Below are 14,759 nucleotides of genomic sequence, written 5' to 3'. Positions count from 1 at the left end.
CTTTCCTGTAGAAATTGTTCTTTTGCAAGTGTAAAAACAGTGTTCATTTAATGTAGTGATGATTTTTTAGACTTCCTAAGAATGTTCTTTTCTTGAACTTATGATGGACTTCTTAGCTTCCTGTCATGGAAACCAGCAAATAGTGCCCTTGTTATAAACAGTACTGCTGCTACTTACGTGGCCTCATCAAAAGCTGCTTAAGTGCTACAGTCTTACTGAGCAACAAGCACATTCCTTAAGTACTGCCCTAGTTCCGATAACTGTGCAGAAGCGGTTTGTATTTCTGAGGGGGCTTCAGTTTTAAGAGAGGCGTTATGTTTGAACTTTCCTCATCCTGTGGTTCTCTTTGCCCATCATTTCTGCTTCTTCTGTTTGGACCTCCCGCCACTAAGTGGGAGTTTACAGTTCTCAGGCTTCAAGGAGCTCTTAGAATATTCTGCAAAGTTTTGAAGATTGCAATCTTGGCTGGTGCAGATACAACCCTCCCCCCCTAACTGCCATTTTCCAGTTGGGAACCAGCCTTACAGCAACTACTCCCTTCTCCACTGCCCCTTGCTCTCCTTCATGTTCTGATTCAAAAGTGGACCATGATGAACACTGGTGGTTACAAATGCTGAACTGCTGTCGTGGGAAAGGGGGGAGGGTGATTTGCCTCAGGAGGCAAGCCCATGTTCTTAGGACTGGCCGACTCAGGCCCACGGAGGCTTTGCTTTGACCTTCTTTAGGCTCAGTCTACTGAGCACTGCTCTTCCAGTTAACATTCATGTCACTGGGGTCTGCGCAGGACTATTTGAGTTTCAGGTGGTGCATTTTTCCCCCTGTGAGTGATAGGCTTTGATTGCATGCTTTGATTACATGCGGTCACTTAAGAATTGAGGGTTTTGATTACAAAGATAGGCTTTGATTACATGGGGGATATCACCCCATAGTGATATGAATCCAGCGATCTGCTACCACTTCGGAGTTTGTTGTGAGAGAAAGAAGAGGTGTGTGATGATTCGTAAAATGCCTTTTAATTATTGCCCAAATTGGTCGGTCTTGTAGGAACAGCATGCAAAGGCCTTAATATACTGGCATTTTGAAGCATTTCATCGTAGGGATTACTGTTTGTAGGACACAAATTCAGGACTTCAATGCCACTAGACTTCTTGATGGATTGTTAAATTTTTCCTCTGTCCGAGTAAGGTATGGGATTAGCAATGAAGGGTGAACTTGTAATTAAGTAGTATCACAAAAGTATAGCCTTGTAAATTAAGAAGTTAAATTGTATACATCAGCATGCCTCCAGTAGACTATAAAATTGATATGTTCTATGCTAAGAATGTTAAATTGTCTTAATTAAAAGTTCTCCAGAGTTTGTGTTTCCCCCTACCGTATAAATATAATTCTTCATGAGCCCGAATATTTTTGTTTTTCCAGATTTGTACTATGGCGGAGAAGCTTTCTCTGTAGAGCAGCCACAGTCTTTTACTTGTCCTTATTGTGGAAAAATGGGTTATACGGAAACGTCTCTTCAAGAACATGTTACTTCAGAACACGCAGAAACATCAACAGAAGTGGTAAGCTTAAAAGATTTCTGAATGACCCCAGATATGAAAACTTCAATTCCATCCACCATATTCGAATGAGAATTTTAATTCCATTCATAAATAAGAAATGAGAAATGAATATTCCCCACTCCTTGGGATCATCAAACTCTATGTTTGTGTCTCATTGACTATCTCATTTGGTTTGGGTCCTGTCCCTGGTCCCCCCGTCCCCCCCCCAAAAAATATATATTTTCTCCATGCCAGTATCAAGCTGTTTACAAATTGAGAAGCACATGTGGTAAGAATACTGTCACTTTTTAAATCTCCAGATACAGCTTTGACGGTGAATAAGATTCTCTGTGGAAGATTTTCTGTGTTCATTGTAATAAAAAGCCTGTATTTTGGTCCATCAAGAAGAAAAGCATAATGCTACTTACTATTTGCATAGCACTTTGGAGTATTCAGAGTGTTTCACATACCTTATCTCAGGGCTCTTTTTGTAGAAAAAGCCCAGCAGGGACTCATTAGCATAATAGGCCACACCCAACACCAGAAACTCATTAGTATATTGGGCCACCTCTGACAGCACAACTCGTTAGCACATTAGGCCGCACCCCCATGTTACCAGAAGTGTGGTCATCCAGCCACACCCACCTTTTGCTTCTTATTCTGTTTACCTTGTTTGTTGTCAAAACCCAGGGCTTTTTTTGTAGCAGGAACTCCTTTGCATGTTAGGCCACACACCCCTAATGAAGCCAATCCTAATGGATTTCGGCTGTTGGGTGTGGCCTATTACGCTAATGAGTTCCTGCTGGGCGTGGCCAACTTGGGAGCCAGCCGGAACTCCGTTCCTGTGCGTTCCTGCCCAAAAATAGCCCTGCGCTTGCATTAGTCCTGTAAGGTAGGCCAGCATTACTGTCCTGTATGGTGCAGATACGGGACTGTGACTGAGAGAATACTGGCCTGCTTGAGGCTGCATGTGGAATTCAGGCGACTGGGCTCATACCTCTGTTCTTCACTGAGCCCTCCACCAGCTCTTAGAAAACAGCACCTTTGATTTGTGGGTTGGTGAAGGGCACTCTAGAGGATGCCTTGGTTCTCTGGTTTTGCCTTGTTTGGTTTACAGCAGCTGAGTTGTAAGGGAATAAACATGTACACAGATCTCTCAGTGCAGTGTTCAAATCATTTGCCGCTACAACTGATGGGCAAGTCTGTCATCCAGATAAAGAACACTTTGTTTATTGTCTAGCTGCAGCGAAACTTATATACATTATCAAAAACCTCCATATAAGTGCCTTGCTGAGGAAATTATGGAAATGCAAGTTTAAAACCACCATCCATTGTTAGAAAGAGAAGTTAATGTTTTCTCTCCCCCCCCCCCTTTCCCTATTACGGGGCAAGCTAGAAAGGTATTTTTTTATATTGCTGGTTTTTGTGTGTGTGTAATTGTTATTCTACAGTGAATAGTGCCAAAAAAGTGAGTAGTAACCTGCCTTTTTAGTACTGTTTTTAGCTGAGTAGTTTTTATAGGTAAAATCCAGGGACAGAAACTTTAGCAGTGCAGATTAACAAAATGGCTATATACGGGCCTTGTACTTTTGATTCTGGGTCTGAATGAACAGGACCCAATTTTGAATACACTATTCTGTTTATATCCATTCCTCATTCTTATTAGGTTTGCTAATGTAACTATGTCTGCTGTTTGTCAAATTATTTAAGATTTATCATCAAAGAAGCTCCCCTATTCCATCTTGCTGCTGTTTAGATTTAGCATCTCTTGTAAATGTGATCCTGAATAGTTCAGTTATGCCTCTTGGTCCTAAACACTAAACACGTTTGTAAGGACACATTGGGAAATGCACTCTTTTATTTCCACTTCTGACCCTGAAATGAATCATGTATTATACTTTATAGATGTCATCAGACGCCTGTTTTTGTTTTTTGTTTTTAAATTAGTTCTTGAACATGCTGGTCAGATTGTCCATTGGTATTCTGAACAACAAATTCTATGTTAAATTGATCAGTACTGGAATGTAAGTTCTGATTGATTCCACTGGGTGGCAGTAATGTTACATAGATGTCGATCATTAGTCCAGTCTCAATTTTCTTGTGCTTGAGCTGGCTGCATTCTGGTGTCCCAGGTATTGTTTCAGCGTGAGCTGTTCCTTTTAAAGTTGAATAGACAGCAGCCATGTTCCCTCTAAGCTGTGGAGTCCTGTGAGCAAAAATTCTACTTTGTGAGCTACTGGCATTAAAGTTGTGAGCGAGTAATTTGGCTGCTGATTAAATTAGTTTGCTCTGGAGCCATTCTTCCTGAGCTGAGACAAAAATGTGTGCGCTACAGGCTAAAAAAAAACGGTTAGCTAGCTCACACTAACTCAGCTTAGAGGGAACACTGGACAGCAGTCTTATTCCCCAAGCCATCAGAACAGGGAGCTGCATCTGCTGTTTGAAGTTATGTTTTTCCTATGCCAGCTCTTTAGATCCTGCTATGTTTGTGACTGGGGCACTTGAAAGAGTGGCAGAGAAGAAGTCTTGGAAAGGCATTTCCAGTGAAATGCGAACTAATACACAGACCTATTTCTAAAAAGTATTCGTCACACTTGGGTCACAAGTCAGTAGCATGATGCAAGTTCTACCCACAGTTCTAACAGTATTGAGCGTATCCAGGATGCTCTGACATTACCGTTGAGTTTGAGAGTATGTGACACAGTTATTAGCAGGCGAAACTCATTAAGCACCAGTCTATGTTCTGCATAGCCAAAGCAGCCCCTGCAATGTGATGCTTCCTGTATTTTAAGGCAGAATGGGACAAGTGGTCACAGAAAGTGTTTTTGCTTTGCATGTGTACCAGGACAAACCAGACCAGCAAAGGATTGCCTCTGCAATGAATGAAGAGGGGTGCAAGTGGAATCAAAGTTTAGGAGTCAAGGCTAAGGTCATGTATTGCCCAAACAAATGTGCTTATCTGCATTTAACTAAGTGGAACTTTATACTAACCAGGAGCCTAATCCGAAACCTCATTATATGGACTGCATGCAGCCTTTTGCCACTATAGAATTCAGATCAGATCAGATTTATTGTTATGGTCAACAAACCAGCACACTCAGTCATTTTACATAAAAACATGTGAATAAGATATATGGAATAAAACCCAACAGTGGCATTCTTAAATTAAAAATCTGTAACTAACATAAAAATAGAATAAAACAGCCATAAGACGCATGTATAATTTAGGTAAAAGATACAAGCTTAGTCTAATTGCCATGCGTTTTACATTCCTTGTAAACCTGGGCACAAAATCTAGCCACCTGTCTTGTTGTCTGATGGTTCCTGTCAGACAGGAGGTAGTCGAGTTTAGTTCTATTTGATCTGCCAGGAAACCTTTCTAACAATGGACTAATAGTCTCCATGTGGATTGCACTATGGTATACCCAGTTAAAGAATATGTGTTCCCGAGAGTCTATTTCGTGGAGGGGGCGGGAGCAGAACCTTATTGAGTAAGGGGTCCCTTTAAACCTCCCTTCCAATACTGCAGACGACAAGTACATACTTCTGGCTAAAGTGAATGCCCTTCTAGAGTTATTGGATTCGAGAAAATGTAAATAAGCTGCAGGAGCAACTATATATCTGGTATTTGCTGGAGAGAAATAGCCAGGAGAACTGAGAATATTCGTTTGTCTTTTGGTGTCAGTCACTCTCTGCTTAATGAGTGATTTTGCCTGGTCTATACCGAGATAGGGGAGGGAAGCCTAGTTTCTGGATGGAATTCAAGGCCACCCTATGCCAACTGGACTGGAATTGGTCCTGAAGGATTAAAGGGAACAGACCCCTGGGGTTTATACTTCCTGCTCCCCTCTTAAAAATTGAGAGGATACGAATTCTAGCCTCTACCCGAAGCATTCCTGTTTCCAATCTGACCCAAGTGTTTGGTACACACTTGTATTAATGCTCTAAGGAATTTAGACTCGACTCTCTCAAGTGGGGCGAAGGAGGATGGTGGCCCCAGGAATGTTCCGTAAATCAGCTGGGCTTAGCTTTAAACAGTCTTAAGAGCAGCTGGTACATAGTACCCCCCGTGAGACTGATGAAATTTCAAAATACTATTTGCTATTTAATCTCTTGCATCGACGACACAGCTACTATGAATTATATTGGTGCCAGAAGCTTGCAGTACTATGCCGAGATATTTGAAGCGGGAAACTTGTTCCAGCTTATGGCCCTGAAGTTCCCATTGTCTAATCTTAGCATTTTTCCCGAAAGGCAGAACCATAGTTTTCTGATCATTAATTATAAGATGTTCAGTGTTACAGTAAAGGGAGAATTTTTTCAGAGCCCGTTTCAGCCCTATGGGAGTTTTAGAGATTATTACGGCATCATCCGCATATAGTAACACTTGAATGTGCCGATTTGCTAGTTTAGGGGGATGAAATCCAGGATCTGATATAAAAGTTGCCAGATTATTGATGTAGAAAAGGAACAAAAAAGGGGCTAGGAGGCAACCCTGCCTTGACTCCCTTAGAGGTTTGTACAGGGTCAGTCAGATGCCCAAAAGGACTGCACCTAACTCTTAAGGGCAGTTTCCTCATGAGTGACCCAGATGAGAAACAGCAATCGTTTGTCAATTGTGGAAGCCTGTAATTTTTCCCAAAGCCTAGATCTACAAATGCAGCATAGAGTGACGTTTGTCCTCCAGAGCTGTATTTTTCAATAAGATGTTGTAACGTCAAACAGTGATCTAGTGTAGACCTACCAGCTCTAAAGCCTGCTTGCTCTTCCACTATAATATCCTCCTGCTCTAGCCAAACCAGAAATTTTTCAAGCAGATGTTTAGTATAGACCTTACTTACAGTACTTAAAAGACTGATTGGTCTATAATTTGACGGATCCTCTTTCTTTCCCTTCTTATAAAAGGGGATGACGATGGCCATACCCCAGACTTTGGGGATAAGGCCAGTTTCATCAATGGTGAACATTCTCCTCCAGTATGGTTCTATTCTCCTCCAGTATGGAATTTATTTCTGCTTATGGAGCAGTCATTGTGAAAATAAGGGTTCATCTTGGTGGCGTCTGTGCAGAACCACTTGGGGACTATGCATGTGGAGGCCAGCTGCAGAGAAGAATTCTACAGATCTCTAGCTCTTTCTAGGCTCCAGAGCACACTCCCTCCCCTCCGATGCGAGCCAGCATTTCCTACCCAAACCAACATGTGACGGAGAGAGTGCTCCTTCCCTTAGTCTTTTCTTCATCTCCATGGAGAAAGGACCTACTCTCGTCTAGGTCTTCTATATTTACTTCAGAGATGGTGAAATTTCTCTTTTTCATCAAGATGGCTTTATTTTTAAAAATGCAGCGAATGTGGCATCAAGATGGTTCAGTCAGGTGACCAGGAGCATTGTCTGACTTGCCTCGGGGAGTCTCACATTGTAGCGGCTTGTACTATCTGCAGCCCGTTGACCTTGAAGGCCGCCAAGAGAGAGCTTCTAGATTAAAAGCTTTCCTATGGGAATGAGCACTTCGGGCCCTGGAGAAGAACCGGAGGCTAGGGTCCAAACTCCCTCAGTGGGGTCAGCACACTCAAAATCCCTGTCAGAACCCGACACCTCCTCAGTGCCAGAGTCGGTTCCAGTACCGAGGAGTTCGTTGGAACTTCCATCTAAGAAATCTAACTGCGGCTCTCCTACCCTATTATGCTTTCACCCCTGAACTGCCTGGGCACCTTACCCTGGGATCCTTCTGCCAACCTGTACGTCTGGCTACGGTTCTGAGACATGTTTCAAAACACCCACCACAACTGTCAACTTTGTTCTTCACTGAACCCCAGGCACCACAGGGCATATCAGAAGAGGAGGAGGGAGCTTCCAATGCAGAGAGTGCAGTTCCAGCTTCCGAGGTCGGTTCCATTGCCCTGTCAGAACCATCCCCTGACATAGCTGTCAGTGAGCCCAGCTTGATCTCCCCAGCTGAAGATTTGCACCTGTACTCTGAACAGCTCATTCGCATCAGATCTGGTGCTTAAAGGACTCTACTCGTTGTCATCGGGTCTAGTGGCTTTTCCAGTGCTGCAAGGCCTGGTTGACAGTGCAAAAGGGGTCTGGGCCAAGCCTGCCTTGGTATCTCCCTCGGCAAGAAAACTAGGAGGGGTGCAAGTTCCTTTTCTTGCATCCTCGGGCTAATTCCTTCGTGAACAAGGTTGTCCCTTCTAAACATAGGTCTGGAACGCTTTAGGCCTTACAGTTTGAAGTTTCCCAGTTGTTAAATAAAGGGGCAATTGAGTTTGTTCCTGTTCAGGAAGTCCCTTCTGGATTTTACTCTAGGTACTTCTTAGTTAACAAGAAAGACGGTGGAAAGAGGCCTATACTTTCTTGGGTGCAAAGATTCCAGAAAAATAGATTTCAGTTCTCGCTAAGGCCACTCAGAAGCTCTTGGCCTCCACCACCGCAGTAGTCCCCTCTGCACAGCTACATGTGAGACCCCCTCCAAAATTAGTTTTTTGAGGACATCTGTTTTTATATCCAATTCCCCCTGGAAGCACTTCTCACTCCCTAGATCCTTTTTTCGGTCTCTGTCATGGTGGGCTGACATTCACAACCTCCATAAGGGTTGCCCATTTGGGACTCAAATACATGATATTGAGATTTTTACTGATTCGTCCCTATTGGGTTGGGGAGCCCAGTCCAGTACCTTCTCTGCTAATGGTTCCTGGTCAGAGTCCCATAAGCATATCAACCTGTTGGAGCTCCATGCTATCAGGTATGCTTTTTTCTCTTTTGCAGCCTTGCTGGAGGGCAAAAGAGTCCTCATTGCTATGGGCAATGCCATGGCAAAATCTTATGTAAACAGACAAGGGGGTACAGCCTCCCTAGCCTTAGCAGTGGAGGCCTCCAGAATATGGCACTGGGTGATTCCCAGAAAAATTTAATTACAGGCAATCTGTGTTGTGGGAACATCCAACATTGCAGCGGACAGCCTCAGCAGACTGACAGTCTGTACGCATGAATGGTCCCTTTGGACACCAACCTGGCTGGCTCCTGTTTCCCATCATTGGGGCTACCCTTTGATAGACCTGTTCGCAACCAGGGAAAATTCAAAGTGCTCCCTATTTTATTCCCTAGCTGGGGCAGACCCACAATCCCTAGGGGGTGCATTCCAGATTCCATGACAGGGATGCCTGTTTTATGCACTCCCACCACTGCCTATTTTAGACAAGGGTAATCACTAAGCTGAGAGGGGAACAATCCAGTTGCATCCTAATAGATCCCTTTGGGCCCAACAGAGTTTGGTTTCCTTCCCTCCTCCAAATAGCAAGAGGGAGGTACATGTTTTCCCCTGTAGTAGAGGATCTTCTGCGCATAGGCCCTGTCCTGCACCACAGTGTGGAATCCCTCCCATCTTGCATTGTGGAGGATAAGGGAAGAGTTATATGGTCTAACGGAGTTACCAAGGTTCTTTCCTCGGCACACAAACCTCTACCCGGAAATCTTATACTGCTAAGTGGAAGAAGTTTGTGGTCTGGTTGTCTGATAGGGGTTTCGCACCAGAGTCCTGTCCTATACCCATTGTCTTTTATTCTTTGATTATTTGCTGCCTCTTAAGGATTCAGGCCTTTCAGTGTCTTCTATTAGGGTTCACCTGGTGGCTACGTTCCCCTACCATGATGATGTTGATAACCATCCACAGTTTTCTACCAAACAGTGCAAAAAGTTTTTGAAGGGTCTATTTAATGGTTCTTCCACCCATTCCTCAGTGGAGCCTTTCCCTGGCATCATTTGAACCCATGGCTACGTGTGACCTCTCTTGCCTGTTATTTAAAATGGCGTTCCTATTAGCCTTCCTATCGACTTGCCAGGTGGGTGAGTTGAGGGCCCTCAGCTGTCCCCCACCCTTTACCAAGTTTCACACAGATAAAGTGGTGCTACGTACCAAGCTGAGTTTCTGCCTAAGGAGGCCTCCACTTTCTATATTTCCCAAGATATTGTCCTTCCAGTGTTTTTCCCCTCCCCCTCTGACCCAGAGGAACAGACGCTGCACACTCTAGATGTGAGAAGAGGCTCTCTTGTTTTATTTGAATCACACTAAGGAGTTTCATCAGACCACCAACCTCTTTATTTGCTTTTCTGGACAACATAGCACACGCCCAGCTTCCACTCAGACCATCTCACGATGGGTGGTGTCTGCCATCAAGCTGGCTTACTCTCTTTCCAAGACTGAGTTCCCTTTTCTGGTTAAGGCACACTTCACCAAAGATTAGGCATATTCTGCTGCTTTCCTGGGAAAGGTTCTCCTGCTGCATATCTGCAAAGTGGCAACGTGGTCTTCTACGTTGACGTTCATCAAGCATTACGTCATCCGCGTCTACTTCGGGAGTGATGTGGCTGTGGGAAAAGCGGTACTGCAGTCATTGTTTCACTGAAGATCCCACACCCACCTCCTGTGGTAAGTCGACTTGCTACTCCCATGTGGGACTGCACAGAAGCCAAGGTCGACTTGCTACTCTCCCATGCGGGACTGCACAGAAGCCATGAAGACGAAAACATGGTTGCACTTACCTGTAGCTGTTGTTCATCGAGTGGTCTTCTGTGCAGGCACACAACCCTCCCTCCTTTCCCCGCTGTGGGATTCTCCACCTGTGTGATCCTTATCCATGGCAGCGAAGGGAGGACTGAGGGAAGGAGGGTGGGAAATGCCAGCTTGTGTTGGAGGAGAGGGCAAGCGCTTGGGAGCCTTGAAAGAGCTAGAAATATGTAGACTTTTTCTCCACGGCTGGCCTGCACACGCCCATTCCCCATGTGTGCCTGCATAGAAGACCACTCAATGAACAACAGTTACAGGTAAGTGCAACCATGTTTTTATGTTCGCATTCTAGACATATGTAAGGGCTCTAAGCAGGGTTATCATCTTGAAGATGAAGCACCCCTGGCTTTCCAGAAACAAAGGCCCTGGGGCAGAAGAATGTTTCTTCCCGCACAAAAAAATTCACAATAAACACACGACCTGTTATGTTGCACTTATAATGCTTAACCTGAAAAAGACACATTTAAAAAAAAATCCTAGTTCATTCATTTACATACAGAATCAGACTTCAGCACAATAGGTGTATGGATGTTGTGGATTCTGTTTTAAGAGGTTACATTCAGATATCAGTTTACACATTTTTTAAAAAACTTAATAGAAATGAGGTTTAAATCAATAACATGAAGAAAAATATGTTTTAAATTTTTTTTTCTAGTGGCTGGTCTCAAACTAGAATTTGCCTATTTGGATACGTGTGCAACCTTAGCTTGTTTTTGGGGAAAATGGCCCTTTGTTGGGAATTTGTTCACCCTCATTGTCAGAACAAGGGCAGCAATAGCTTCTTTTGTGCACTGAGCGTTTCATTCCCTTGTCGAGGTTATGCAGCTCACTCAAATTCCAGAGAGGTCACCAAATAAGGAACTTGGCTGTTTGGAGCAAAGGAAGGAGATGTAACCAGTTTTTCCCATGGAAAGGTTACTCCTATCTTCATTTCTTGGCATGCTAATTCCTGACCATTGAGTTGGCCAGGGGAGTCAGGGCAGTGTTATGCCTATCCCTGAAACAAGAAAGCTTATAACCAAAGGATAACGAAGTTTAATTTTCCCCTGTGGGAGTCTGACTGATCAAAAACTGGATTGGTGTGGTCCAGTAATGGTGATGCGTTTTTTAAAGCATTAACTTCCTTAGTACAACCAGTTTGCACATGGGATGCTGGCACACGTATAGTTCATTCTGTATCTTCTGAAACAGCGATGTGGTGAGCCTCTTGTTGTCTGGTTATGGGGAAAGCCCTGGCTGATTCGGAAGTGTCTTTGGAACCAGGACATTCTAGCATGTACTCTTTCACAACCAGAAAGGGTTTTAGAGTTGGTGTGGTACAGTCCTGTGTCAAGAGAAGTTTGGTATATATTTGACTCTGGACAAGGTCTCTTTGACAGTAGAAAGATAGATTTTATTTTTGTTAAAGCATTTGTTCAGTCAGGCTTTATACCACAGTTGATATTGCCTATTGCCTTTTCATCTCTTTGGTAGCAGGTAGATTGTCCTTGGCACAGACACACAAGTTACCAGTAGAGGGAATGATATATTTCTAGGAAGAAATGTCCTGGCAGTTTGCAGTGCCTGTTTCCTAGAGTTGCAGCTGCTTGAAAAAAGGCCGTTTTATAAGAAGAGGTTGGATTTATACCCTGCCCTTCACTACCCAAGGGAGTCTCAGAGTGGCTTACAAACTCCTTTCCCTTCCCCTTCTCACAACAGACACCCTGTGAGGTAGGTGGGGCTGAGAGAGCGCTGACAGAAACTGCTCTTAAGAGAAGTTATGGTTGACTTTTTGTTGTGGCAATGACAGTCACTGTTACTTGCTATATCATATATTTAATTCTGAACAATGGCCCCAGAATGGGAATTTTTAAAAAAAATCAGAGTCCTGGAGCTATGTGTAGATGGGAATTTTTTGTACAAACCCAAGAAAATATGTAGAAAAAGGCCAACAAGTGGAGGAGAAGGAGGAGAGGAGGAGATTGAATTTATACCCTGCCCTTCACTTGGAGTCTCAGAGCGGCTTACAAACTCCTTTCCCTTCCCCTCCCCACGACAGACACCCTGTGAGGTAGGTGGGGCTGAGAGCGCTCTTTCAAGAACTGCCCTTTCAAGGACAGCTCTTGTCAGAACTATGGCTTGCCCAAGGTCATCCAGCCAGGTGCGAGTGGAGGAGTGGGTAATCAAACCCGGGTCTCCCAGATTAGAGTCCGCGCACTTAACCACTACACCAAAAGGCCCCGTTTTGCCCTACTTATTTAACCCGCACTGAGGTAGTGCATTGATGTCCATAATTTTCCAGGCTCAGTACTAGCAGCCCTCTTCTCTATCACATCACAATTTCCTCATTACCCATGTCAGCGTTTTTCTGGCGTGTCTGCTTAAACCTGAGGTTAAATGAGGGCATTCGTAACTGAAATGCTGATCTGTACAGTAGGAAGGGTGCTAGATGCATTTGTAAGAATATGTTTTTCTGTGAATGAAAATGTAAGAGTTTGGGAATTATAAGTGTGCATGAACATTGTTATCACTTACTAGTAAATTGGAGGATATTGTTTCAAAAATAAAGTTTAAGGCTGGGAGAAATACAATTTCAACCAACAATTGTTGGAAATGTTATTTTGTTGGACTGACTTCTATTCCCTTTCTATAGATTGAATGTAAGTTACTGGCTGATAGTACCTCGTATAATCATGTATTACTATTAGGTTGCATGAATAGATTTGGTAAGCAAACCAGGCATGCCATGAGGCTCATGAGAAATCTGTTAACAGCTGCATGTTGTGGGTATGTTAATTAGAATTGTGAGAGTGACAGACCAGATTTTTAAAGCAGAGGACCTTCATACTGGAATGTACATTTAGGATAGTAACCAACAATAGAAGTATTTTCAGTGGTGTTCTCAGACTGGTTTACAAAATAACACCAAAATGAGATCTTTCTACGTGCAGATTGTAACACTGAAATTAGAGTGAGTTCATATATTCATTCCTGCCCCCAGAAGCTTAAAGTGCCTGTTTTATTTATTTATTTATTTTACAAAATTTGTATTCCACCTGTTTGCCCTCACAAGGGCCACTACCTGTGGCTTACTAAAGTAGAGTATTAATGACATAACTTTTTTAAAAAACAATTTTATTAGGATATAATAATAAGTAAAATTTTACATCATATAACAAACTTTTCATATCCTTTTATCCAAATATCTCCCCCCCTTCTGACTTCCCACAGTGCTTGAAACTCTATTACATTCTTGAATTTTTTCTCTTTTTCCAATTCTTTAACAACATATTTCATCCTTAACATTAATGTGAGTTCTTTGAAAGTTTATAAAGCGGAGGAAATAATTTAATACTGAATGTCTTTTCTTTTTATTGCCTGCTGCCAAGTGTGAAAAAAGAACCAATCTGAATCAGATGAAAGGAGAAGTCATGGCCAGAGTGTAAAGTTGCATCAATATATCTAATTCTCAAAATGATCCCATCTGTGGATACTTAAATCTAGAGCTTGTGGCCATAAATAGGCCAGATAGATATTTCTGCCAATCTGATAAAAAACCCAGGTTTGCAGAAAAATCTGAAATATTAAATATACACACACGGGGGGATTAGAAAACCCCAATATAATAGACGCAGTGCCTGTTGCTTTAAGAAACAGATGCCCTCTGTGGCTGTTGCTAGGCAGCCAAAACAGTGTAGCTAGCCTTCAAGCCTTTGTTTTTGTCAATATAAGGCAGGGGGAGGGGCAGGGCCCTTTCCAGGTCTATTACAGTCTTTCCATTTACTTTATTTTTTCATTTATTTATATTCAACCTTTTTGTTCAAAAGAACACCCAAGGCAGCTAACAGATATCAAACATCCTATTATAATGCAGATATCAAATAGTTAACAAAACAGTACCAGCTTTCCAGTTTGTTTGTTTGACAGGCAGGCAGCTAGGGCGTGGGGCTGCACAGATAGAAAACCTCACCCTTAGACGGCAAGGTCTCCCAAGTCAAAAAGGCAGCACCTCCAGGTCGAAACTCCTTTTAAAGTCATCAGCAGTCATGGGGTGGGGCTGAGCAAGTGGAAAAACTTGGTCTATTTGGCAAGGCCTTCCTATTCAAGGAGGACCCATTGGTACCAGGCCCAGCAGCAATCACCAGGCAAACTTGAATTATTCAGCCGGGCCTGGTTGCTCACTACTGTTCAACGGCCATCGCCATACAAAACCCAGTGTGAAGTAGTGGTCAGAATTTTAGATTAGGATCTGGGAGATCCAGGTTCAAATCCACACTCTGCAATTTTGCTGGGTGACCTTGGGCCAATCACATACTGTCAGCCTACCTGGCACGGTTGTTGTAAAGATAAAATGGAGGAGAATGATGTAAGTAGCTTTGGGTCCCAGTTGTGGAGAAAAGCAGAACATAACTGTAAATAATAAATAAAGCGAAGATGGGGCAGATAAAAGTTAGATTAGTGGGCAGGAAGGAGAGAAAGCAGCAGGGAAAAGGTAAAGGATATGGGGGCTTCCAGGAGAAGGGAAAGTAGAATGTACTGCAGAATGTGGGGTGCTCCTCCGGACCCTTGTGGATGCCCCAGAGCACAACTAGCCACAGACTTGATGGCCAGCACTGCACAACTGGGACAGAGTTTTTCTGGCTGTCATGGGGGGGGGGAGGTAAGAGGAAATGCTGG

The 14,759-nt window shown here is 43.3% G+C and overlaps 1 protein-coding gene across 1 annotated transcript in view; it reads left to right on the top strand.

The window, feature by feature from the left end:
- The window catches only part of KCMF1 (potassium channel modulatory factor 1), a 29,952-nt gene that overhangs the window by 8,785 nt on the left and 6,408 nt on the right, over nt 1-14,759 (top strand). The window contains exon 3 of the mRNA XM_015423726.1: nt 1,420-1,559. Coding sequence (XP_015279212.1) covers nt 1,420-1,559 — 140 coding nt within the window. The remainder of the gene's footprint in view (nt 1-1,419; nt 1,560-14,759) is intronic.

This window comes from Gekko japonicus, unplaced genomic scaffold (genome assembly GCF_001447785.1).
Source record: "Gekko japonicus isolate JY-2015 unplaced genomic scaffold, Gekko_japonicus_V1.1 scaffold48, whole genome shotgun sequence".
Lineage (NCBI taxonomy): Eukaryota > Metazoa > Chordata > Lepidosauria > Squamata > Gekkonidae > Gekko > Gekko japonicus.
This window is presented reverse-complemented; position numbering and strand designations above follow the sequence as displayed.